General features: G+C 42.5%; 2 protein-coding genes across 3 annotated transcripts in view; one reads left to right on the top strand and one right to left on the bottom strand.

The window, feature by feature from the left end:
- The window catches only part of slc4a5a (solute carrier family 4 member 5a), a gene marked incomplete at both ends in the record, with an annotated part of 51,576 nt that extends 42,594 nt beyond the window's left edge, over window positions 1–8,982 (top strand). The window contains 5 exons of the mRNA XM_083978395.1: window positions 2,164–2,232; window positions 2,701–2,874; window positions 4,544–4,717; window positions 4,832–4,890; window positions 8,817–8,982. Of these exons, the coding sequence (XP_083834521.1) occupies window positions 2,164–2,232; window positions 2,701–2,874; window positions 4,544–4,717; window positions 4,832–4,890; window positions 8,817–8,982 (642 nt within the window). The remainder of the gene's footprint in view (window positions 1–2,163; window positions 2,233–2,700; window positions 2,875–4,543; window positions 4,718–4,831; window positions 4,891–8,816) is intronic.
- A 10,659-nt stretch (window positions 8,983–19,641) lies between these two features.
- ogfod2 (2-oxoglutarate and iron-dependent oxygenase domain containing 2) lies at window positions 19,642–25,504 on the bottom strand. Of its 2 annotated transcripts, XM_083979992.1 has the most exons (7): window positions 25,251–25,504; window positions 25,085–25,141; window positions 23,207–23,317; window positions 23,023–23,119; window positions 21,835–21,959; window positions 21,155–21,412; window positions 19,642–20,287 (listed from the first exon to the last, which is right to left on the bottom strand). In XM_083979992.1, the coding sequence occupies exons 1-7, from the start codon at window positions 25,383–25,385 to the stop codon at window positions 20,021–20,023; spliced, it is 1,050 nt and encodes a 349-aa protein (XP_083836118.1). In that variant the 5' UTR covers window positions 25,386–25,504; the 3' UTR covers window positions 19,642–20,020. The 2 variants fall into 2 exon arrangements, with proteins under 2 accessions (XP_083836118.1, XP_083836119.1); XM_083979993.1 differs by lacking the exon at window positions 25,085–25,141 and having other exon boundaries at window positions 25,251–25,494.
- Window positions 25,505–25,650: the final 146 nt, after the last annotated feature.

The raw sequence follows: 25,650 nt of genomic DNA, 5'->3' as shown, positions 1-25,650 counted from the left end.
CACTTGAAAAAAAGGAATTATTGCCTTAATCCGACTATAACTGGACAACTGAAGTGCATGTAAACACCTTAGTCCGACTGAAATCGCAGTTGAGAACTCCGATTAAGACACCCAGATAATGCGATTGGAATTCGATTTTCTCCGTCATGTATACACCTTAATCGGAGTATAACTGGACAATTCATGTGCGCATGCTCCACAACCGTATATGGCACAAAGTGGAGCAGAGAAGCCGCCCGAACCCGGGCAAAGTAAAGAAAAAAACCCAACATCAGCGCTGATTCAATGCATTTCACACAGCGCAACCAGCCAGATTGTTTTATTAAAAAAAAGAGAGAGAGAGAGAGAAAGGAAGCCCGTATCCTATTCTCAGCGTGAATCCGGCCCAGACTGGCGTGTCTGGTCGGGAACTGCAGTTGAGAATTTATTATTAAGCTTATAAGTTGTTTATATTCAGTTTTTTACGAGGTGACAGAAAAGTCAACAGGACAGGGGGGCTTATTAACCCGCTGAAACAACGGGTGATGCCGCATGAGGGGGCGGACCCCGTCAGTTATTCGTTTTTTTCAGTTGCATGTATATTGAGACAAGGACAGAAGTCCGACTTGACGCCAAAATCGAATTTTGAGCATAGCTCGATTAAGCTCTGCATGTAAACGTACTGAGTGTAGGGGCTCAGATGATTCTTTTTCTTTCTTTCTTTCTTTCTTTCTTTCTTTCTTTCTTTCTTTTTTTCTTTTGCACAATTTAAAAGAATACAACATAAAACATAATAGGTAATAATAAAACAGTGCAGGGAGAGGCAAAAAACCACGGTGGGCTTATTTGAGGCCTCCACCATATAATAATATAAATGTTACCATTTTAATGTACAAAAAGCACAAAATAATATGAAAAAATTAATAAAAATAATAGTGACTAACAACAATAACATAGAAAAGAAGAGAAAAAACAGAACGTGTGTCCATTAGTAACTCATGAGCAATAATAATAATGAGAATAATAATCAGTATTAAAATGTGTCGTTATCAATGAACAGCAAGACAAATGCCTACATAGACAATACATTACAAAACAACAGTTAAATGATCTTTTAAACATTTTTTTAAAAATTTCATAGAAGAACAATGTTTTGCTAAATGGGAGAAACTGTTCGATAACTTAGTACCTCTATATCTAATTGAGAATTGACCTCTGGTAGTGAGGAGTTTAGGGAGATGAAGATTTGCAGATCGGCGTGTTGAGTAAGAATGGACCATTGAATTTTCTTTGAATTGTTCTGGAATATTTCCTTCATTAGAGAGTATCTTATAAAGAAAAACACGTATTTGAAAAAATATTAATGTCATAAATACTTAGAATGTGAAGTCTCTGAAATAAAGGAGCAGATGAAATGTGTGACTCTGATCGGGTAGCAATCCTAACAAAGCGTTTCTGGAGGACCAAAGTTTTGTGAAGAGTGTTTCCAGCTGTTTTGATTAGCTGGAAACATCATAAGAATTATGAATATAAAAATGTTCCTCTAACAATAGAAAAATCAGGGCAGTTTGACTTCAGTATTTTTATGTGCTTGACAGTTAATTACTGGTCTAATTCATAATTACCCATTTATATATTTAACATCAAAGACTCTGAGTTCTCTTCATCACCATCTACAGTGTTAACTGTCTAGAAACTTGGGTAACACTTTACTTGAATAGGTATTCATAAGATTGGAATAAAACCGTCATAACCATGACATAACAGCTGTCATAAACATCAATGAATACTTATGACAGCTGTCGTTAAGTGTCATTCGGTAAGTTATGTCACTTTTGATGCAAAGTTGACATTATTTGAGATGTTCCTTGTTATGAGAACTTGACATAATTTTTAAAGTTTGGCAATAAAGTCTGCTATGACAGTTTAAATTGTCTTTATGTCAAGTTGTCAGAACAAAAACATCTCAAACAATGTCAACTTTGCATTAAAAGTGACATAACTTACCGAGTGACACTTAACGACAGCTGTCATAAGTATTCATTGATGTTTATGACAGCTGTTATGTCATGGTTATGACAGTGTTATGTCAATCTTATGACCACATATTCAAGTAAAGTGTTACCGAAACTTGTTATGTGTTTCAACATCTCACACATTGTCTGTCCTGTCTGTGTCTTGCAGTTCATCCCCATGCCTGTGCTGTACGGCGTCTTCCTCTACATGGGCGTAGCCTCGCTCAGTGGGATCCAGGTACGCTGTGCGCCAGCTGTTGAGCTTATTTATCATAGTAAATTGACTTATCGTGGTCGGACATCTTATTGCTTTTCTCGACGACAGGTGGGAGGCAGCTTGTTTAGAGCTGCCGAGCACAATCAACACAATCATATGGAGAAAAAGACTCTTTTCTTTTTTTTAGAAGCTCCTGCATTGCCCAAGTTATTAAATAGAGACTCTGGTGTCCAGGTGTTGTATTATAACAACTTAGATCCAGAGTAATGATTTCACATGTGCATTTAGATGAGTTCAGAGATGTATGGCTCAGAGCTTGGTGAGCAGGTGCTACTTAGTAACTTTCCTGCAACTCACAGAGCTGTGACGCATAACAAATCTGCCTGATATAAATGGTGATTAATCTTTAATATCAGAGGTCTGCCTTTAATTAACCTGCGCCTTTCACACCTTGTGCTCCTCTCCTCCATCTTCCTCCGTCCTCCACAGTTCTGGGACAGGATCAAGTTGTACATGATGCCCTCCAAGCACCAGCCTGACTTCTCTTTCCTCCGGCACGTTCCTCTGAGGAGAGTTCACCTGTTCACGCTGCTCCAGATCGTCTGTCTGGCCGTGCTCTGGATCCTCAAATCCACCTTCTTGGCCATCATCTTCCCCGTTATGGTATGTGGAGGAACATTTCTAACACGGGGTCTGACCGATCCTGTGGTGTTGTTGTTGTCAGAGGAAGATGTATAACCCTGATCTTTACAGCTCCACTCCTCATGAGGAACTGTAATTATCAAAGCTGAATCTTAGTGAATCTGATGTGTGTGTGATTCATGTTAATGTCATTTACAAATACCATCCAGCTCATTCAAATTCAGACCACAGCAGACCTGACACTAGTGTTAATAGGGGTTCAAATGCAGTGTTGTTTTCGTCAATGATGAGGATGGCGAAATTATTTCGGTGATGCCCCTTTTTTTCATGACGATAACGAGACGGTGATGAGATACTTAAAGGGATAGTTCTATTATATGTCATGTTTCCAGCTAATCAAAACAGCTGGAAACACTCTTCACAAAACTTTGGTCCTCCTCTTCCCGGTTCGTCCAAATTTGACGAACCGGGAAGAGGAGCTTCGAGAAGCTTCCGCTACAAAACAAGCTTGAAATATAGACTTATTTAATTTTAACCGTTATATGGACATGCACTGCTACGCCGAGACCCCCTGTAACTCAGAGAAGCCACGGAGGACTCTGAAACTCTTCCTAGACCTTAGTCGACATGAGGGTGAGTAGATAATGAGTTGAATTTCAATTTTGGGTGAACTAACCCTTTAAATGTTAGTGGTAGGGCTGTGATTGCCTCTAAATTTCATATTGTGGATTGTCATTACTCGAAAGCTTCACACGATTTAGCAACGGCTCTGTCAAAAATAGAACAACGCTGCTGAGACGAGCCGCGGTGCGCGCGGTGCTTCTGATGAGACTGGCAGAGTGCAGGTAGTGATCAGTTCCGGTGACCACGGTGCAGCCGTTCCGCGGCGCTGACGGGTGGGTGGTCAGACGTTCAAAATGCATGACATTTCTGCTTATTGTGCGTGTAATCTGTCAATTAAAACCTAAAAAGTATCTGCAATGCTGCTGCATCCCATCATTGTGTGGCCACGCCCACCACCTGGCATGCAGCGCACATTCTGCTCAACACACCTGCCGCCACTCGACGAGAAGATATATCGTATTTTAAATATAATCCAGCAGAAAAAAAAAATTGAATGCACAACTGTTACCACTTTATCTGTGTGTAGGCTAATGCATAATCCTTATAGACCAGAACGTATTTACCTTTGGGTGGAAACATTGTACTGTATGTCTAAAACCATTCCTTTATTATTGAAATTATTGGTGGAAATAGCCGATCTACAAGCTCACAATGTGTTGAACATATAGATCTGCTATTTTCACAACTTACTGTATGTCTGACACTCTTGTATGATGAAGTAGTGCATACATTCATTAAAAAAAACAGTTGAAATATGTTGGGAAAAAAGTTAAAGTTGAAATATGGAGATAAAAGGTTTCTGCCCAACAGCAATCTCCAATAGCCTACTTATTGAATTAATTTGTTAAAAGACTATAAATTTTTTTGTTTACTAAAACTAGACTAAAACCTTTTTGAGTTTTCGTCGACTAAAACTAGACTAAAACTATCACATATAGAAATGACAAAAATTTTCTATGACTAATAAACATCTTAATCCAAAAGACTAAAACTAAGACTAAATCTAAAATGCCTGCCAAAAACAACACTGTTCAAATGAGGCCTGTGTTTTTCCAAACCCCTTTAGATCTTGGGTCTGATGCTGGTCCGGAAGATGCTGGACATGGTCTTCTCCCAGCACGACCTGGCCTGGCTGGACGACCTCCTGCCTGAGAAAGAGAAAAAGAAGAAGGATGACGACAAGAAGAAGGGTAAGGACAAGGACAAGAAGAAGCCCAAACCAGACGACAGCGAGGAAGAGGTGAGAAACTCGAGCTTCTGCTGCCCCCCGTAGGAGCCACGGGTCATATCAGCAGTTTCTGATGTGACTGTCTCGTATGTGTGTGTCTGCGTGTGTGTGTGTGTTTCCTCACAGGACAAGTACCACCCCTACTCCAACCACTCACCCAGCTCAGAGTCAGACTTGGATCGCAGGTACTGTGTCCTCAAACTGCACATCCCCTACAGAGACCTGGTTTATCCTGACGTTACAGAGACTCAGTGGGGGGCGTACTGCCAGACTGCTGACACACACAGTGCTCTTTAACACACACACACAAATGTAAGATCTCTATTAACACACAGGGACTGTTACCAGTTCACAAAAATTACAAAAACAAAGCATTTTTTTCTTCCCTTATACCTTTAGCAGAGGACCCTCCACATAGTCCTAATTCAGCCTCATGTGGAATAGAAAAGTATGTGAATGTAGCATCAGGGCTCTGACTCACACCAAGTAAGGAGCAGAGAGCAACGGTAATAATCTATAATGCTGCAGGCACCACAACCTCAGGTCCATGCATTGTGATGTGGTGGCAGCAGGAATCTATTTAAAAACACAGCAAATAAAACACAGAGTGTCTGCATGGTTAGATCCCACCACAGGAACATTACATGTTTTTCTAGTTTGGCTGAACTGAACTCAAAGTTTTCATAGTTGAATCTTATTTGTCAGATTTTGCCTTTAGTCAATAATGCCAATTATCAAATCATATTGTTTTTTTCCCCTCAATGATTCATGATCTCATTTCCGCTCCAGAGAAAAGAGCTAAAACACCTGAATAAACAAATGTAATTCTTTAGCTGGCATAAGATAACAATAGCAGGGCTTTCTCCCACACCTTTTTTAAGAGTTTTAGTGGACATTAGTGGAGCCAATAAGTTGCTAAAGAGCCAATAGAAATCCCCATATGCTGCTCCAAAGGTCCTGTAGTGCCTTCACCTCAGCTTATTTGGATCGTGCAACTGTAGTGGGTGATCGTGCATAGTAAGGATAGGCCTACTGATTAAACGCTCATGTCATTTTCAACTTTTTATTAAGGGGTAGTTCAACATTTTGGCAAATTGGCCCATTGCCATAATCCCTATAGTTACCTTTAATTGTCCGTGCAAGCTATTTTTAGAACGGTGGAGCAGAGCCGCAAGCTGCTCAGAGCTACGCTACGGAGGCTAATGAGATTTCTTGGTTTCCCTCATCAAACTCAATCAAACTCATCAAATACACAATCCAACAAGTCCAAAACACTCTGGTGGACAAGTTGTGACCTGCACGCTATGAGATAATAACGGAACGTTACAAGATGGAGTTGTTTTCGAGGTCTCAATTCATGCAAAACCGCTGATGCGCGTTCCCGTCGGGGGCAGTTTTTTGTCTCTGCATTTGCCTCGAAAACAACTAGCCCATTACATTCCCATTAGCCTCCGTAGCGTAGCTCTGAGCAGCTCGCGGCTCTGCTCCGCCGTTCTAAATATAGCTTGCACCAACAATTAAAAGTAACGAACCTACTCCTAAAACTATAGAGATTATTTTGAACTATCCCTTTAAGAAATTAGGCTGATGTTTGTATCAAAATAGGCTACTGTATGTGTCATGAATTAATAGAAAACAAAGGAAGTCTATGTAAAATCATATGTTCAGCAGCAGTGAGCACCCCCATATAGTCAGAATGGTAGAATCTATCTTTCATAACCACATTGCAACAAGTCGACAGTGAGATTGGCAGTCAAATCAGACTTCTCCAAATCAAAGCAACGAATAGTCAACTCATATGAATTGAACTGCCCATCAAAGTCTTGTATAGTCTTATATAGTTTGACAATCACAGCAAACAAAGCTGTAGCTTTTTACTACAAGTCAATCCCAGTGTCGAAACAATAGCCAGAAAATGGCCTATGAAGGCTTTTATTTTGTCAGTGTGTTACATTGCATTGTGTTATGCTGCCTCAAATACACCCACATGAACAATTGGAGTCAGATTATCTACATGTAATATTGTGGCCACAGTCTTTGACCTTCTTATCATGTTTGTGCTCAGTCTCCTCTCCATGCACTTTAAGGCAATGCAGATGACTTTACTGACGGTACGACCCTGCCGCTGCTCTTCCTGTGTCATGTGCTAGATGTTTAACAGTATGTGCACTGCGCTGCCCTTTGTACACACCAGCGTCAGTCTTCACACCTCCGAAAGGCACTGGCTGCGAGGTGAAGGGTGACGAGTAGAAACGCATGCTGTATAGTTCTGCTCTGTGTCTCTGAGCCACTGATCCGGTTTCTCTGTGTAGATTACTAGATGTGGAAATAATAGATAAATAATGTGTGGTATTTAAAATCTGTTGTATATTATCGGTTAGATTTATTGTAGGCTGGTTTTGAATATATCTGTGTAATCATCCAAACACAACAGGCATCATTGTTTTGGTTGTTTCTTTTTCCTCCATGTGCTGAGTCTCTTTAGGTGAATCATTCACACCCGCATGTGAAACAATAGTCTGACCCTGTAGCCTCCTGCTCACCTGGAACCACAGCAGTTTGAATGGAGGCCATTTTGTATTAAAAGTGCAGCCTTTGCTCATTTTGCTAAACATTTAACATTTAACTTTTCACCTTTTTTTTTTCTTTGTGTTTTTTTATTTCTTTGGAGTTTCAAAAATTGCCCATCATGTCTGCATTGCTTTGAAAGAGGCATGGTTTGGAATTGACAGTGTGATATTATTTTGTTGTCTACTGTGGATCGGTAAAAATAACTGTCTGTGATTTTGTTTTATTGGAACATTTATCCGTGCCTAGAATCCACTTCTGTCATCAAACCCTCCAAACTCAATTCTTTGGCAAAGTACAAACAGAAACAGCTTCCACATAAAAATCTGCAATCAGTCCTGTTCATAACACACTAATTTGACTAATTTTGCACAGGTGACTAAACATGAAAACCTCAGAGGCAAAACTTTGAGAAGTCAAAATATTGTATCAGCAAATATTGATATTTATAAGAGCAGGTTAGTGAGTGTAACAGTAGATATATTGTCCAGTTAGCACAGTGGTTCCCAACTTTTTTTGGCTCGTGGCCCCATTTTGACATCACAAATTTCTGGTGATCCCCGATCATGTGCAGTCATGTGATCGCGGCCGTCAATCATGAGTGAGATCAGATATTTTCATATGCCGCATTTTATTTGAACTCGATTTATTGTAGAGAAAGTGAAAGTATAGACAGATGTTTAAGATTGTGTGTGGTGTTTTTAATCATACATTTAAAAAAGAATAATAATTAGTTAAAAGAATATTGTTATCAATAATTTTTTTTTAAATCAATTACTAGACATTTCAGGTGACCCCATTTGAATTCCAGGCGACCCCATGTGGGGTCCCGACCCCAAGGTTGAAAAACACTGAGTTAGCAGTTACTGGTTTTCCCTTGTCGTCTTCACAGCTACGTCAGTTCCTTCTCTTTGAAAAGTTTAAACTACATAAAGTTAATTTGGTGTAAGACACAGATGTAGGTTGGTTATGAGATGAGATCTTTGCTCTCCACATGTGAAGGCCACAACAAAACTCATTTCCACGTTCCTGGTACAAAACCTGACCTAGTCTCACAGTTACATATCCCAGCCTTCACCCTCAGGCTCCCTGACCACAGACAGGCACTGCAGCAGCTCACTGTCCCCATCAGGTCATCCACTGCTGCTCATCACTGACATCAGCTGCTGCAGTCTTTGGCTGTGGGGTCACGAGTTCCCGCCCCCCCCTCCCCACGTAGCCTCCTCGGCAGGGCCGTTGCTAGGAATTCTGGGGCCCCTGAAGGAATACTAAAGTGGGCCCCTGACTACATATGTATTATCATTTTTTATTTAGCCCACTTTGTTTTGATGCTAATGCAGCATTACTATGAGTATTAGTCAAGGTCTTATGCAGAATAATTCAGTCATAGCTACAAAGATTAGACTACTGGGGTTTTTTGTGGGCCCAACAGGGCGCTGGGCCCCTAGAATTATCATCACCTTTCTCCCCTATACAACGGCCCTGCTCCTCGGTGTATTTGGCTGTCGGTGTGTGTGGTAACCGGAGCTTGCCCCTTTCCCAGCATCACCCTCCACCTGAAGATCTCCTGCCCGTCGTCTCCGGCCATGCCCATGGGCCGAGGGATGGCCTGCCCCGTGCCCCAGGTCAAGATCGAGATGGAGTCGGACTACGACTCGGACATCGACCACCACCGGCCCCGGGACATGAGCAGCGAGACCACGTTATAAGAGCCCGAGACGCGACGTCTTTGCAGACGGAACAATGCAACGTTATGTGGGCAGACGACTGAACGCAGCCGGCGCTGACCCACAGACGCTACGAGGCGCCACAGACCCACAGCTGTGTGCTCACTGACACCTGAACAGACTGAAACGGGAGCGATGCAGCTGGAGACTCTTATTATGTTTTTATGCATCTGCATTTAAACTGGTGCAATCTTGACAATTTCTGCTCTAAATAGTTTATTGGAATCGGAATTTATTTATTTATTTACTTGTATGATGTAAATGTCCCAAATGACAGAGGAAATATTTATCTGTATAGAGTCATATATTTGATGTGGAAATATCTATCTTTATTATTGATAGTCAGTCATATTGATATTGTACTACTCTTGTACTTTAAATCCAAGTTAATCTTGAAATCAGTACAATGCCAAAACTTATTGTACAGTAATCACACATCAGCCTGTGTGTACAGAGTGTGATTTTGACACAGGAGATGTGAAAACCAGCTCCACGTTAGTAACACAACCACTTCCAAGTCGACTGTATGAAGCCATGTCTTTTACTGTGTTAGCTTTTGCATATTTGTGTCTTCGGTGTGTGTTTGAAGAAGCTGCAGTGTGCCTCTGATCCCAGAGACCCGGCTCTCCTTTTCCCCTGTCGTTCCCCTTCAGTTCAACTCTCTCCACACTGGCACATTTACCAGGGACAAAAAGAAACAACCAAAAAAGTCCTGATGTTCTGATGTTGCAGAAAAGGATCACTTTTATTGTGCGAGATGTAGCGTGTACACATTTCATGTCGGTGTTTTTACTCCCCAAGACTTTGTATGAGAATATAATCAACTCCCAGCACAAGACTAAATGCATGACAATAAGAACCAAATGCACACAGGATGGATATTCATGAATAGATATAATTTATGTAATTAAAATATTATTATTCCAAACTATGTGTGTTGTCTTGAGTTGGACATGACAGTGTTTTTGTCTGTGGCCTGGACCAGTGAAAAGGTAAAAACAAAAGCTGATCAACTATCTGTGGTTGGTCGATAGGAAAATGACAGATCACAGGCAGCCAATCAGAGAGTGAGTTACTTGATGCTAGTAGCAGCATGTGATGTCAGGCTGCTGTCTGGTCTGGTTCCTTCACTTCCAGACACAACCAGCACTGACCAAAGTGACATCACTGTTGCTGTGACACTGGTGTTAAATCAGTGGAGGTCAGTAGGCTGGGTGTTGGCCACATGTGACTGATCCACAGTATAGTTAGAAAAGTTTCCCTGTGGAATTCCCTATAGAGACAAAAGTTATATTTAACTTCAGTGTTGTTCCAACAAATATGTTGAATATATTTCCTGTCTAATAAAACATTCACAAATCCAACATTTTCAATTTATATAAGGAATCCTGCATCGTTCCTGTCCATGCTTGGCTCTGGATGACAGTCTTCATCTTCTTCTCTGCCACACTGCTTCACTTCTTTGAATGTTACCAACGTATCTGATGTCACTTAACCAGGAACACATGAGAAAGTAAACTTCTGGTTTTCAAAACGAAGTCTGTACATGAGTAAACGACAGATGATTCTTCGAATTCGGGGCACTTTGCGTCCCTCAACTTTACCTCAAAGATTTTCAAATAAAGTAACATTTTTTGCATTTTAAAGTCATCAATTGATAGATCCATTTGGATTATAAAAACACAAAAAACAACAGAAATCTTTTTTTTTTAACGACAGCCACATTTGTGTTTTCAGCACAAAACATGGAATGTGTGTATATATTCTTTTTATTCTTATATATTAATCATACCTTATTACAAATACTGCTTTCTTTTTACTGCTATTGCTATTTAATATTTATTATCTGTGCTATACATTTCTTTACTGTTGTCTGCTGCTGCAACCTTGTAAATTTCCCCACTGTGGGAGGAATGAAGGATTATCTTATCTCATATGAGGGTACAACACTAAACTGGGTTAAATCATATAGGAAACATATTTCCAGTTGTGCAGGTCAGTTTTCTTCACAGGTTCAGGACAGCTCTGATATGCTCATTCTTAAAAACCTCATTGGCTGATAATTCCCAGCTCTACCTCATACTAAAATCCAGGGGGTAAAAGACATTTATAAAAACAAATGGCAGCTGAACATGACTGAAAAGAGGAAGCTCACACACTGATACATTCTCCCATTTTCTATTCTCTTAATACACAAGAGAGTGAAACACTGTGTCCCCTGGGAGTGAAGTGGACTGCAGTCCTCTGTAGTGGATCTTTCATCCACACTTTACAGCAGCAGCTCGGCTGGTTCAAGGGATGAACAACAGATAATTGTTAGTCACACAGGCAAATAGATAAAGAGGTATGTCACCAGTCTGACTCATACTCATCTTTATCCTCCATAGTTTACAGCAGCAGCTCAAATGGGAAAAGGAAATACAGTAAATAATAATGATTAGTGAGACTCAAGTTACATGTTCACACAACAACACAAGTGATCCAAGTCAGAGGCTGACACTCACCTGTACTGCCCTAGTGAACAGCAGCTCAGGAGACAGAGTGGGAGGAAAAGACACAGTGGTTAGTGATGTTTGACATACTACATTGGATATACACAAATAAAGTGTACACATTAGTTTACACTACTGTCTTTATATGGTATTTTATAATGTTGCTGATATACTCACTTTCTCTGTCCATGGTTCTCCGTCCATCAGCAGCTCTGGAGGCAGAGGAAGAAGAAAACAAAAGAAAGGTCAGTGACTAATAATCTTAATAGTAAAAAAAAAAATGAATACCAGAGCAAACAGGTCCTCTCAAAATAACACAACTTGCTGCCTACAGTATGTTTATATTTTATAAACTACACTTTAGGTGATTTGTTTTCCATGTCAGAGGCTGACACTCACCTGTACTGTCCATGGTGAACAGCAGCAGCTCAGGAGGCAGAGTGGAAGGAAAAGGACATAATGGTTAGTGATGTTTGAAATACTACATTGAATATACATGAATAAAGTCTACACATTCATTTACACTACTGTCTCTATGTGGTATAATGTTGCTGATCATACTCACTTTCTCTGTCCATCAGCAGCTCAGGAGGCAGAGTGGGAGGAAAAAGACATAATGGTTAGTGAGGCAGACTAGTGATGCTTATTGAATATACATGAATAAAGGCATGTAGTCAGTGTACACATTAGTTTACACTACTGTCTTTATATGGTATTTTATAATGTTGCTGATCATACTCACTCTCTCTGTCCATGGTTCTCCGTCCATCAGGAGGCAGAGGAAGAAGAAGAAGAAAAAGAAGAAAGGTCAGTGAGACTAATTATCTTAATAAAAAATAATGAATTAAACATACAGAATACCAGAGTAAACAGGTTCTCACAATAACACAACTTGCTGCCTTGTATCTACACTATAGGTGATTTGTTTTCCGTGTCAGAGGCTCATACTCACCTTCTCCGTCCTCATAAGACAGCAGCTCTAAGAGACAAGTTCAGCTCAGGAGGCAGAGGGAAGTCATGGTTAGTGAGATGAACAAGAACTAAACATGGAGGTAAACAGCATCAACATAGAGAAGCTCACACTCACCTTTTTCGTCCTCGTCAGCTGGGATCTCCAGAGTTGATCCCAGCTGACTCTGGGCGAGGGGAAGGGGGGTGGGGGGAGGTAAGAGGGGGGGGGGGGGTGGATGTGGGGGTGCACTACTGTAAGAAGGAGTATTATGGTGATGCTCGACCAACAAAATTGACCGAACCCCGCCAGACGCAAAGGCCAGTCCCAAGAAAGAAAGAGCGCTGGTCGAGCCACGGAACCTAAATGTGCAGAACTTCAGAAAAACCAAGTGCAATAAAGTGTTTGGTGAATAATATGATGCTTAACCAACCAAACTGACCGAACCCCGCCAGATGCAAAGGCCAGTCCCAAGAAAAATGGTTGATCAAGCCACTGAACCTAAATGTGCAGAACTACAGAAAAACCAAGTTGTTTGGTGAATAATAAAATGCTCAACCAATCAAATTGACCGAACCCCGCCAGACGCAAAGGCCAGTCCCAAGAAAAATGGTTGATTGAGACACTGAACCTAAATGTGCAGAACTACAGAAAAACCAAGTGCAATAAAGTGTTTGGTGAATAATATAACGCTCAACCAACCACACTGACCGAACCCCGCCAGACGCAAAGGCCAGTCCCAAGAAAAATGGTTGATCGAGCCACTGAACCTTAATGTGCAGAACTACAACAACTACAACAACAACTACAGGATAAAAAGCTCAGGTGCAAGACGCTACCTGGGCAGTTCACGGCCTCAGTGGTGCAGGGTGAGGTGACTGAGTGATACCTGCAGCAGAGAGTCTCCTCCTCTCACAGCCTGGGCCTCTTGGCTGGAGCACCGGACACCGCCTGGTCCTCCTCCTCCTGCCGGCACCTCCTGGGGGAGTGGGGTGGAGCACCAACAGGCTGGAAGAAAACATGAGCAGAACCAAGAGAGCCACCCCGGAGGGCAGAAGGAGGAGAAAAATGCAGAAGAAAAGAGGCAGCAGCACGAGCAACAGGCGGGAAAGGAGCAGGGCGGCGAGGAGCAGGAGGAGGAGGTGGAAGACGAGGAGGTAGAAAAGCAGGAGCAACAGGAGGAGGAGAAGGAGATAGAGGAGTAGCAGGAGGAGAAGGAGATAGAGGAGTAGCAGGAGGAGAAGGAGGTAGAGGAGTAGCAGGAGGAGGAGGAGATAGAGGAGTAGCAGGAGGAGAAGGAGATAGAGGAGTAGCAGGTGGAGGAGGAGAAGGAGATAGAGGAGTAGCAGGTGGAGGAGGAGAAGGAGATAGAGGAGTAGCAGGTGGAGGAGAAGGAGATAGAGGAGTAGAGGGTGGAGTAGCAGGAGATACAGGAGTAGCAGGAGGAGAAGGAGATAGAGGAGTACGCGGGAAAGGAGTAGGAGGTCGAGGAGCAGGACGGCGAGGAGCAGGAAGTAGAAGAGTAGGAGGTAGAGGAGAAGGAGATAGAGGAGTAGAGGGTGGAGTAGAAGGAAATAGAGGAGTAGAAGGTGTAGGAGAAGGAGATAGAGGAGTAGCAGGAGGAGAAGGAGATAGAGGAGTAGAAGGAGGAACAGGTCGGAAAGCAGAGGCAAGGCGAGGACCAGCACGCTGCAGAGAAGGAGGAACGTGCTGGAGAGCAGGAGCACGAGGCCTGACAGCAGAAGGAGCAGGCCTCAAAGCAGGGACAACAAGAGGAGGAGCAGCGCTGAGAGGAGAGGCAGCAGCAGGAGAAATGGGCCGGAAAGGAGAAGCAGGAGGAGCAGGCTGGGAAGTAAAGGGGGAAGAGGAGTGGTCTGCAGGAGGGCAGGGGGGGCAGGGGGAGCAGGGAGAGCCAACAGGATGCAAGTAGTTGGCAACAGTGAAAGCAGGAGGAGCAGCAGAGTAAGAAGGAGGAGAATTCTCCCAGAAAGCAGGAGGAGCAGCAGCAGGAGAAATGGGCCGGAAAGGAGAAGCAGGAGCAGCAGGCTGGGAAGCGAAAGGGGAAGAGGAGTGGTCTGCAGGAGGGCAGGGGGAGGAGGAGGAGGAGGAGGAGGGAGAGGAGGGAGAGCTGGGAGAACCAGAGCAAGCAGAAGAGGAGGTGTCTGCAGGATAGCAGGTGGAGGAGGAAGAGAAGGAGGGCCAGGAGTCAGCAGAAAAGGGGGAGGAGAGAATGCTGGAGCCAACAGGAGGCAAGTAGTTGGCAGGAGGACCAGTAGAGTAAGAAGGAGGAGAATTCTCCCAGAAAGCAGGAGGAGCAGCAGAGTAAGAAGGAGGAGAATTCTCCCAGAAAGCAGGAGGAGCAGCAGAGTAAGAAGGAGGAGAATTCTCCCAGAAACCAGGAGGGGCAGCAGCAGGAGAAATGGGCTGGAAAGGAGAAGCAGGAGTAGCAGGCTGGGAAGCAAAGGGGGAAGAGGAGTGGTCTGCAGGAGGGCAAGGGGAGGAGGCAGAAGAGGAGGTGTCTGCAGGATAGCAGGTGGAGGAGGAAGAGAAGGAGGGCCAGGAGTCAGCAGAAAAGGGGGAGGAGAGAATGCTGGAGCCAACAGGAGGCAAGTAGTTGGCAGGAGGAGCAGTAGAGTAAGAAGGAGAAGAATTCTCCCAGAAAAAAGGAGGAGCAGCAGAGTAAGAAGGAGGAGAATTCTCCCAGAAAGCAGGAGGAGCAGCAGAGTAAAGGGGAGGAGAATTCTCCCAGAAAGCAAGAGGAGCGGCAGGGCAGAAAGGAGGAGCAGACTGCCAGAAAGCAGGAGGTGCAACAGGAGGAGCAGCAGGAGGAGCAAGAGGGGGTGCAGCAGGAGGAGCAGCCTGCCAGAAAGCAAGAGGAGCAGCAGGAGGAGCAAGAGGAGGTGCAGCAGGAGGAGCAGCCTGCCAGAAAGCAAGAGGAGCAGCAGGATGAGCAAGAGGAGGAGCAGGAGGAGGAGTAACCTGCCAGAAAACAAGAGGAGCAAGAGGGGGAGCAGCAGGAGGAGCAACCTGCCAGAAAGCAAGAGGAGCAGCAGGAGGAGCAAGAGGAGGAGCAGCAGGAGGAGCAAGAGGAGGAGCAGGCTGCCAGAAAGCAAGAGGAGGAGCAGCAGGAACAAAGAGATCAGGTGCAGCATCCATGAAAGCAGGAGAAGCAGCAAAGTAGAAAGGAGCAGTGTCACCTGGCTGGTGGTCCTGCATCCTGGTGGAGGAGGCGATGGAGGAGGTGGTGATGGAGGTGATGGAGGAGGTAGTGGAGGTGTTGATGGAGGTGGTGGAGGTGGAGGTGGTGATGTCAACCGCTGGGTGGAGGACGGGGGAGAAAAGCCAGCTGGGGAGAAGAACATGAAAATGTCACATGATCCATTTGTAAAAGCATCCATTGATAAAGAGGCTGGAGCAGGACATGGAGAGGTCAGTGATGATGATGATGATGATGTGTGTGTGTGTGTGTGTGTGTGTGTGTGTGTGTGTGTGTGTTGGTCGTAGCTGCAGCAGAGGAACCACACACTCATCATGGGAACCTCCAAGAAACACAGCTGCACACTTTGAACTAGTTTTCAGATTGACAGGTTTCTATCTCTGATCAATAGCTCACATCAGATCAATAGTCTCATTCTATCAGACAATCCCATAGTCCTTTATTTATAAAGATAAGATACAAACAGCTTTGTATCCATAGTGAGATAAAACGTCACATGAAGTCACAAACTGTGAACTCACTTGTTTATAATAAATACTGTACACACATCAGACTCACAACTATAAACTCACCACTTTCTAATGAAGGCACGTACTGCCGAACTGTGCGTCATTACGCAAGCAAAGGACACATATGGGATGGGTAGTTTAATGACATAATCGTGCATTAACAACAACAGGGACGTCTGTGCTTTTTAACAAGTGTCTCGATGCTGCTGCTGTTATTGACGAGTTACAATTCACGCAGCATAAAGGAGACTGAGGGCGCGCGGACAGGAGAGACAGACAGATGTTTGCCAAATTACATTTCAATACAGCTGTTATGTCGTCCCACGTGTTTAATAACGTCTTAGTTCACAGACAGATACTGTGTCAGAATAAATACTTTTTTAAATGTAATAAACTGTCTATCATCTACAGTTCAACTTCAACAGGCAAACAGAGGAACGGGCCCTGGACTGGACCTGCACGTTCCAACGTGTGTTCCATCATCTCCATGGTGACAACACATATATAGATTTGTATTAATTAGCATTTTTTGAAAAAAATCCCAGTCCCAATCTTTAATATTATATTTTCGACAGCAATTTGTTTTAAAAACTGTAATGTCAAACCAAAATATGAGCATGTTTGAGTCAATACTTCATTGTTAACACATTCCACATCTGGCCCGGGAATAAGGCACATGTTTTCTGATAAATCATCATTTTACACCAAGAAAATGTCAAGTATCACTATGAAGCTAACATTCTATTCATGTTTCTATGCTAATATTCAATAAATGACATCAATTGAGAGATATTTTGGGATTAAAACCATATTCTGACGGTTCAAGAAGATGAACTGAGGCATTTAGTAGATTATAAAATGAAAACATGTCTTACCTACAAAGGACTGGGTCCAAAGCAGGTGCTGCCCGGTGGGGGGTCCGACCGGGCCTTGTTTTCCGCTGATTAAATCTGCAGGTGGGTCTTCTCCAGTAGAGTCCTCCAATCGATAGTTGTCCGAAGATCTGTTCACAGCTTTCCAAAGGTGTCCAAAGGGTTTTGTAGATCGCTCAAGTCCGCAAAAGGTCAATTTGCCAACAGAGGTTTTGCGCTGGGTCAACACAGAGTCAAGTCCAAGTGCAAATGAGACACAGAACAGTTCGGTCAGATGTCACAGTTCCGTTGCCATGACTTCCACGGAACGTCGGCGCGTGCTTTCGTGCGTGTGCAAGAGATGCATAGCTACGATAAGATAAGATGAGATCAGATAAGATAAGACCTTTATTCGTCCCACGTTACAGGAGTAGACAACAAAATATGAGGAGCACCAGCACTGGTTTGGGCTCAATAGCCTAAAATGACCTGGAAGCTATTTAACTAAAATGCTAATATTTGAAATTGTGAAACTAAAATTTAGTAAACAATATGAGGAGTTTTAAAATGCTACAAAAATGGGATTGTCTCAGACAGTCAGTGTACTGCACTGGTTTGGGGTCAATAGGTCACATGACCTGGAAGCTATGAGCTAAAAAACGTTATTACATTATGAGATGTAGCCTATTTAAAATGAATAGAAATTATGAGGACTGTTTAAATGCAATAAAAAGGAGGTGTGCCTCATACCACACCTGTAGCTCTATGGTCCTGCACTGGTTTGGGGTCAATAGATCACATGACCTGGAAGCTAATTCATATTGAAATTATGAAATGTATTAATTATCCAAGGTTGCAGCAGCAGACAACAGCAAATAAATGTATAGCACGGTTATTAAATAGCAACATAACCAGTATGGGATGCAGTTGACCAGCATCTCATGCTGCTTTTGGTGTGCTTGGATGCTGGTCACTATCATCCCATGCTTTTGTTGGTCTATGACTGTGTGAAATTAGTTTTAAGTTGGATATTGAACAGACTGGAAGTGTTGGCTGTTCGTTCACAATCGGTTCAGTCTCTGACACACAATCTCATTTAGAGACAATCAACAAATTGCCATTGAAATAACATCCAATCATCTATAACATCTTCTAGAAATATTTCTCTCATATATATTTAGTTTATCCTACTACTCTAGATAAATCAGACACACCACTTTGTATGGTATTTTAGTACTCCCATATTTGATATCAATAATAGCATTATTTTCACAATAGCTTCCGGGTCATGTGACCAGTTGGCTTAAAATCAGTTTAGGACCATAGTGCTAGGCTGACTGTGTGAGACCCACCTTTTAATTGCATTTCAACACTCCTCATATTTTATTTTTCATAAATTTTAATACATTTCATAATGTACATATGAGTGTTTTAGCTCACTGGCTATTTTTATTGAATATTTACAGTCCTCATATTTTTTTCAAAATTAGTTTTAAATACATTTAATCATATCAGCGGTTTAGCACAATAGCTTCCAGGTCATGTGACCTATTGACCCCAAACTAGTGCAGCACCATAGTGCTACACATGTGCACCACATGGGCACATAGCAGGGACAAAAAGAAACAACCCAAAAAGTCCTGATCCTGTTGCAGAAAAGGATCACTTTTATTGTGCGAGATGTAGCGTGTACACATTCATTTCTGTGTTTTTACTCCCCAAGACTTTGTATGAGAATATAATCAACTCCCAGCACAAGACTAAATGCATGACAATAAGAACCAAATGCACACAGGATGGATATTCATGGATATAATTTATGTAATTAAAATATTATTATTCCAAACTATGGGTGTTGTCTTGAGTTGAACATGACAGTGTTTTTGTCTGTGGCCCGGCCCAGTGAAAATGTAAAAACAAAAGCTGATCAATATCTGTATAGGTTGATCAATAGGAAAATGACAGATCACAGGCAGCCAATCAGAGAGTGAGTTACTTGATGCTAGTAGCAGCATGTGATGTCAGGCTGCTGTCTGGTCTGGTTCCTTCACTTCCAGACACAACCAGCACTGACCAAAGTGACATCACTGTCGCTGTGACACTGTGACCCTTTGGAATTTCCCCAAAGAAATAAATGTTATATTTAAGTTCAATGTTTTTCCGACAAATGTGTTGAATATGTCTCATAAAACATTCACAAATCCAAAATTGTATGTGAAATCCTGCATCATTCCGGTCCATGTTTGGCTCTGACCTGTAGTTGTCTTCTTCTTTTCTGCCACACTGCTTCACTTCTTTGAGTGTTACCACCTCACACTGAGGTCAGTGACATTAATGTGTAAGGCTACATACAGTATAAAATAAGGGACCACTTTTAAATCCAATGTTCTGCAGCATTATTTGTGTCCAAAATCCCCACAGGGTGACTTTAAACATTACAGATGGATGGTGACATCATAACTGAGCGCTGCTGCCACACTCACCTCATGTTACCTAACAGAAAGACTGCAGTTAAGTTTTACTAAAAGTGGTTCATTGATTTTAGATTTGAGAAGAGAGCAGAAACAGATTCAAGATTAAATACACTAAATAATCTTAGGTAGAGAATACAACCACACTGCCTTGGATTACTGGAGTTTGACCAGAATGGTTTTTATATAATTTATAATTAAATACAATTTAATTGTACAAATACTAAATATTAATAATTCCAACTTTACTTGGAATACAGTTAGCATGTCAATAAAACTGTATTTATTAACCATGAGAATGAATGCCCTGCTGAAGTTACTCAGTGTAGACTTAATAAACCACAGCAAACCTGTCTGTTCATCACAACAAACCATTTTGACTGAATGAACCAAACTCATTATCCCTCAGCAGGAGGTAACAATCTACACTGCTGTCTGTCCTCTCCTGTCTGAATGTGGCAGCAATCAAAAGTGCAAATATAAACCCTCCACACAGAGTCTCTTGTGAAAGGCCGGCAGCAGCTGCAGACACTACGTCAGCACACAGGCAACGTTGACGGGGGCGTCGGCGTGTTTGGTAAAGCCGTCGGCGAAGCCCTCTCCCTCCACCAGCGCCGGCTTCCTGTTGCACATGGGGCACAGTTTGTTGCGCTCCCGCGACGCTCTCATCCAAACGATGAGGTTCCAGCGCTGGCCGGAGGAGATGGGCAGGGCCCCGTGCATGTGTTGGCCCCGGTGCAGGAGGCCCTCGGTCACCCTGTGTTCAACCTCTGAGCACTCTGTGTCGCTCAGAGGAACCTGCAGGGGGAGACAAACCACTGGTCATGAGAGCATGTCTACACTTTGACCAGCAGGATTTATTATAGTCCATTAATCAGAATCTTCCATGACCGAATGACATTGTTTGGAATAATCAATAATATTCAATCAATAAAAAACAGCCTATAAAGAGAGCAATTTTAAAAATGAATGTACAGTCTGTGATAATGAGCAAGAATCAGAAGTAGTATTTTCAATTAAACTAGGAGATCTGTTGTAACTGTAAGCAATATATACAGTACTGTGAAAAGGTTTTAGGCAGGTGTGGCATTTTTCACACCTGCCTAAAACTTTTGCACAGTGCTGTATCACTGCAAAAACTCAAATATCTTACCAAGAACATTTGTCTATTTCTAGTCAAAACAAATATCATCATACTTAAAATAAGAAAAAATTGATAGAAGTTTTTCTTCCTTATTACCGGTACAAGCACAAAAACCTGCTTTCGCTGGCAGATTTTTTCTACTTATTTCAAGTGAAAATGTGTTTGAAACAACAAAAAGAGATTCGTTTTGACTAGAAATTAGACATTTTGATAATAAGACAAATATTCTTGGAAAGATTTTGAGTTTTTGCAGTTAAATTAAAGTTACAAGTTTTATTGATGAAGACTGGAGGATTTAGTTGGTAGTAAGAAGAAACCCTGTGCAGGAGACATTAATGACACATGATGTTATAAAACGCACAAGAAGCTTCACCCTTCTGAGGCTGTATTGTAATTTTCCTCCTGACTGATCAGATTTATATTTTATACTCTATATAAAGCCATATGATGTGTAATAGCACAATAACATGAGTGCAGTGGTGGAAGTGTCATTACACACAGGACTACACCCATGTACTCACCTGTCTCATGTCACCAAAGTAAAGGTTTCCCTCGGTGAAGTCCTTCCCCAGAGAGACGTTCAGGGTGACCTCTGCGTTGTCGTAGTGGTAGCTCAGGTCCAGGTCTTCATTCATGTCATATTTCACCACGAAGGCCTTGTGGCTGTCCAGACAGCGCCCCCCACAGTCCGGGTACAGCAGGGAGGTGAGGGGATGTAGATACTGCTCACGGAGAGGCGTGAAGAAGCCCTCGTCGAAACCCAGTTCATTCAGGAGAACCTGGAGAGGAGGAGGAAGAAGATAAATCACCTCGAGTTCCTGAAGGACTCGAGTTCCTGAAGGACTCGAGGTGACTCCCTTCAACTGTACATGTCTCATTCAAACCTCTTTCATGACTTCAACATCTTAAATGGCTCTAATTTAAAGGTGCAGTGTGGTTGCATATCGGAACGTATTCTTGATGTTGCATTCATGTGAAATGAGAAAGCTTTCATTTGTATGCGGGTGTGATTCGACTTCAGTGAAATACGTATTTATGAAAGCAATATTTGATTTTTGCTAATAAAAAGCCAAATAAGTTACACACTGGGACTTTAATATGCAGGGTTACCCCTAAAAAACAAAGTTTAAACAAATACACACTGCACAATACAATGATCCAACACAATGGTGCTTTAACAGCTATCAGCCAGATACATTACCCCATAATGGTTCATGGTGTTGGGTCTTCCTTTAGGGGCTGAAGACTGCTCAAAGTGCTCCAGCTCCTCCACCAGCTCCTCACAGAAGCTTCTCTCAAACACAGGGAAGCGATACACCCGAGGTGCTTCAACAGAGAGAGAGAGAGAGAGAGAGAGAGAGAGAGAGAGAGAGAGATAGAGAGAGAGAGAGAGAGAGAGAGGAGTCAATCAATGAGGCTCCATGCAGCATGCAACATTGTTGGGATGTGCATTGGTTTTTATTTTTTATTTTACACTTAAAAACCTATAAACTTTGTTGATTCCAACAGAACTATAGCTTGGGCTGCAACCAACAAACAGTTACCATAGTTACAGTTAAATCTGCTCATAATTCTATCATTAAAGGGATAGTTAACATTTTGGCAAATTGACCCATTGCCATAATCCCATAGCAGTACGGTAGGTTCGGTGCAAGTTATTTTTAGAATGGCCGAGCCGAGCAGCAAGCTGCTCAGAGCTACACCACGGAGGCTAATGGGATTTCTTGGTTTCACTCATCAAACTCATCAAATACGCAAACAAAACTCATCAACAAAACACAAACTCATCCAATACAGGTAAATTCATGCAAAACCCCTGATGCGTGTTGCCTTCAGGGGCAGTTTTTCGGCAAGCAGTCTCTATTTACCTCGAAAACAACTCCGTCTCGTAACGTTACGGTATTATCTCATAGCGTGGTGAATGTGCAGGTCACAACTTGTCCACCAGAGCGTTTTGGAGTTGTTGGATTGTGTATTTGATGAGTTTGATGAGGGAAACCAGCTCTGAGCAGCTCGCAGCTCGGCGGTTCTAAAAATATCTTGCACCGACAAATAAAGGTAACAAACCTACTGCTACTGTAGGGATTACGGCAATGGGCCAATTTGCCAAAATGTTGAACTATCCCGTTTGTTAACTGTGAGAAATAATAGCTTTATAACACTGAAATGTTTTTGTTTGTACAGACTGTGACAAATTTAAAAAATGATAGTAATTTAGGGATGGCCACCATTCTGGTCATTGAACACCTCATCTCATTGCCATTAATGACTCATTAGAACTTGTAACACAGGTACATTTTTTAAATCAACAAACAGACCTTGTGGTTCTATGTCCACAAAACTGCGTTTTATTATTGTGTGTTTTAAAACAAAGCCCTGTCCAGCTCACCTGCCTCCTCCAACCGGTTTAAGAGACCTTGTTCACTGGTGTCGCTGCTTCGACAGTATCCAACGATCTGCTTGAACTCTGGGGTGAGGTAAGACTCCTGGAGGGAGGTGGCACACAGATGTGTTTTAGCAAAATGTTAATGACAAATGACAATATCAATAGCAGAGACTGACACAGTAATTACCTGCAGGTGGTAGACATGAGGATGGAGCGGCTGGTATGTGTCCTTTATAGTAGCAGCTCTCTCAGTGGACGTCACACTGAGACGCCTCCTCCTGTCCACTTCCTGTGAAATCTAAAGACAACAGGTATTACAAATGTACATGTCACTTTTTAGGATTGAGAGTTACTGATGTCTTTTAATGTTACCGTTCGGGAATTATCATGGATTTGTTTTTTCTTTTCTTTTATTGTAACAGGTTATGTGTATGTATTGCAACTGGATCTTGTTATAATTTATAACTTGAACTTTTAAGGAGGACCCCAGGAAGGCTAGCCTGTCTTTTGTGCGTCGGCTAATGGGGGATCCTCAATAAAAAATAAACAGCAGACGTTCAATATATAAATAATAAAGCGTTTGAGTCTAGTTTGTCCGCTTTCATGTACCGTATTCAAAGATGGCGATGCAACATGACAGCCTCCTGGCCACCTATGTATTGTAAACAACTCATTCTAAGCTACAAGACAGCTTTCGGTTGTAATTAGACTTAGGTAAATACGTATTAGATTTTTGCTAATAAAAGGCCAAATAAGAAAGTATTAGGTAGTATGGCTGCAATGTTGTAAAAGAGGCTTACAGTAATCAACATGTATCAAATAACATGTTTGAGGCAGGACTACAGAACAGAAATAGGGAACAAGGGCAATATGGCAGAAAATAGTTGCAAAAATGCAACTTAAAGGCTTAATTTCCCCAAAAACGGTAAAAAATGCTTGATAGCCTACTGCATGAGTGAGCGGTCAGGCTGGTCCTGAGGTCAACTGTATCAACCATTGTCATAAATGATGAACCAAAGTGTTGTTACTGTACAGTAAAAATTTAAATAAATTGGGTAAAATATTTAGTTCAATAGCTTCTAGACAATGTGACCCAATACCCCTCCTGTTGTCCTCATGGCTCAATGAAGGAAGGACGAAGGGAAGGAATGACGAAAGGAAAGAAGGAAGAAAGGTAGGAAGTAAGGCAGGAAGGACGAAGGGAAAGATGGGAGGAAAGGAGGAAGGGGAAAAGGAAGGAAAGATAGATAGATGGAGGGAGGGAACAGACTGGGTTAATTGGGTCAAAAAGGAAGGAAAAAGTAAGGGCAAAGGAAGGAAGGAAGGGGTGGATGGAGGGAAAAGGGATTGTGGAAAGATGGAAGGAAAGATAGATGGAGGGAGGGAACAGATTCATTCAAGGAAGGAAGAAGAAGGAAGGAAAGGAAGGGAGGAAGGGCAAGGGGATTGTGGAAAGAAGGAAGGGAAAAAGGAAGGAAAGAAAGATGGAGGGAGGGAACAGATTCATTCAAGGAAGGAAGGAAGGAAGGGAAAAGGAACGAAAGAGAGATGGAAAGATGGAGGGAAGGAACAGATCAGTTAATTGGGTCAAAAGAGGATGGAAGAAGTAAGGACGACGGGTGGGTAGGGAGGAAGGAAGGAAAGAGGGAAGGGAAAATGGATTGTGGAAAGAACGAAGGATGGGAGAAAGGAAGGAAGGAAAGAAAGAAGGATGGAGGAAGGGAACAGATTGGGTCAATTTGACCCAGGAGGACAACAGGAGGGTTAAAATCAGCTTGATTGATTGCCTTTGAATTACCGACGTCTTATTTTGAAAACCGGAAGTTAGTTCGGTAGTAGCGCTGACTTTCTCAGTGGACTTCTTGCCGTCGGCTAGCTTGACTACGCGACGACACACACACACACACACACACACACACACACACACACACACACACACACACACACACACACACACACACACACACACACACACACACACACACACACACACACACACACACACACACACACACACACACACACACACACACACACACGTAAACAAGCCCACGCGCTCTCTTACCTCATTGCGCAGATCATCATACTGTTGGTGTGTGACGCAGCCCAACCTCCTCAGCAGCTGCAGCAGAGCATCAAACACACACACACAGTTAACAAGAGGGACATGTCATGTGTGTGTGTGTGTGTGTGTGTGTGTGTGCTGGGGATGTAAAACTACCACCACTCACCGTCTCGTAGTCCAGTCTGAACTGCTGCTCCGACTCAAAGCGAACATGGAGTTTGTAGTCCTTCAGGAAGATATTATCCGTGGTGAAACAGTTACAGGTGAAAAACTGACCCCCAACCTCCTCCTCGTTTTTCATCACTGCCTGTTTAAATAGACCTGTCCAAACTAAACACAGTCAAATACATAGGCTAATAATTATGCCACCAACGCTGTCAAGCGACAAGCCAGACGTCCATTCTAAATGATCAGCGGCACGCCACACACACATCCGCCACACTTCCGGCTTCAGCTGTCAAAATAAATCTGACTACTCCATCTCTGACTGAAAAAATACAATTTAGCACCCGAATCATGTAATCCGAATGAATATTCATCACACAAAGCCTATTTATAGTTTGCCA

Source organism: Trachurus trachurus (genome assembly GCF_905171665.1).
Source record: "Trachurus trachurus genome assembly, chromosome: 9".
Taxonomy (NCBI): Eukaryota; Metazoa; Chordata; class Actinopteri; order Carangiformes; family Carangidae; genus Trachurus; species Trachurus trachurus.
The sequence above is the reverse complement of the archived record's forward strand: the minus strand, read 5'-3'. Positions and strand labels throughout refer to the sequence as shown.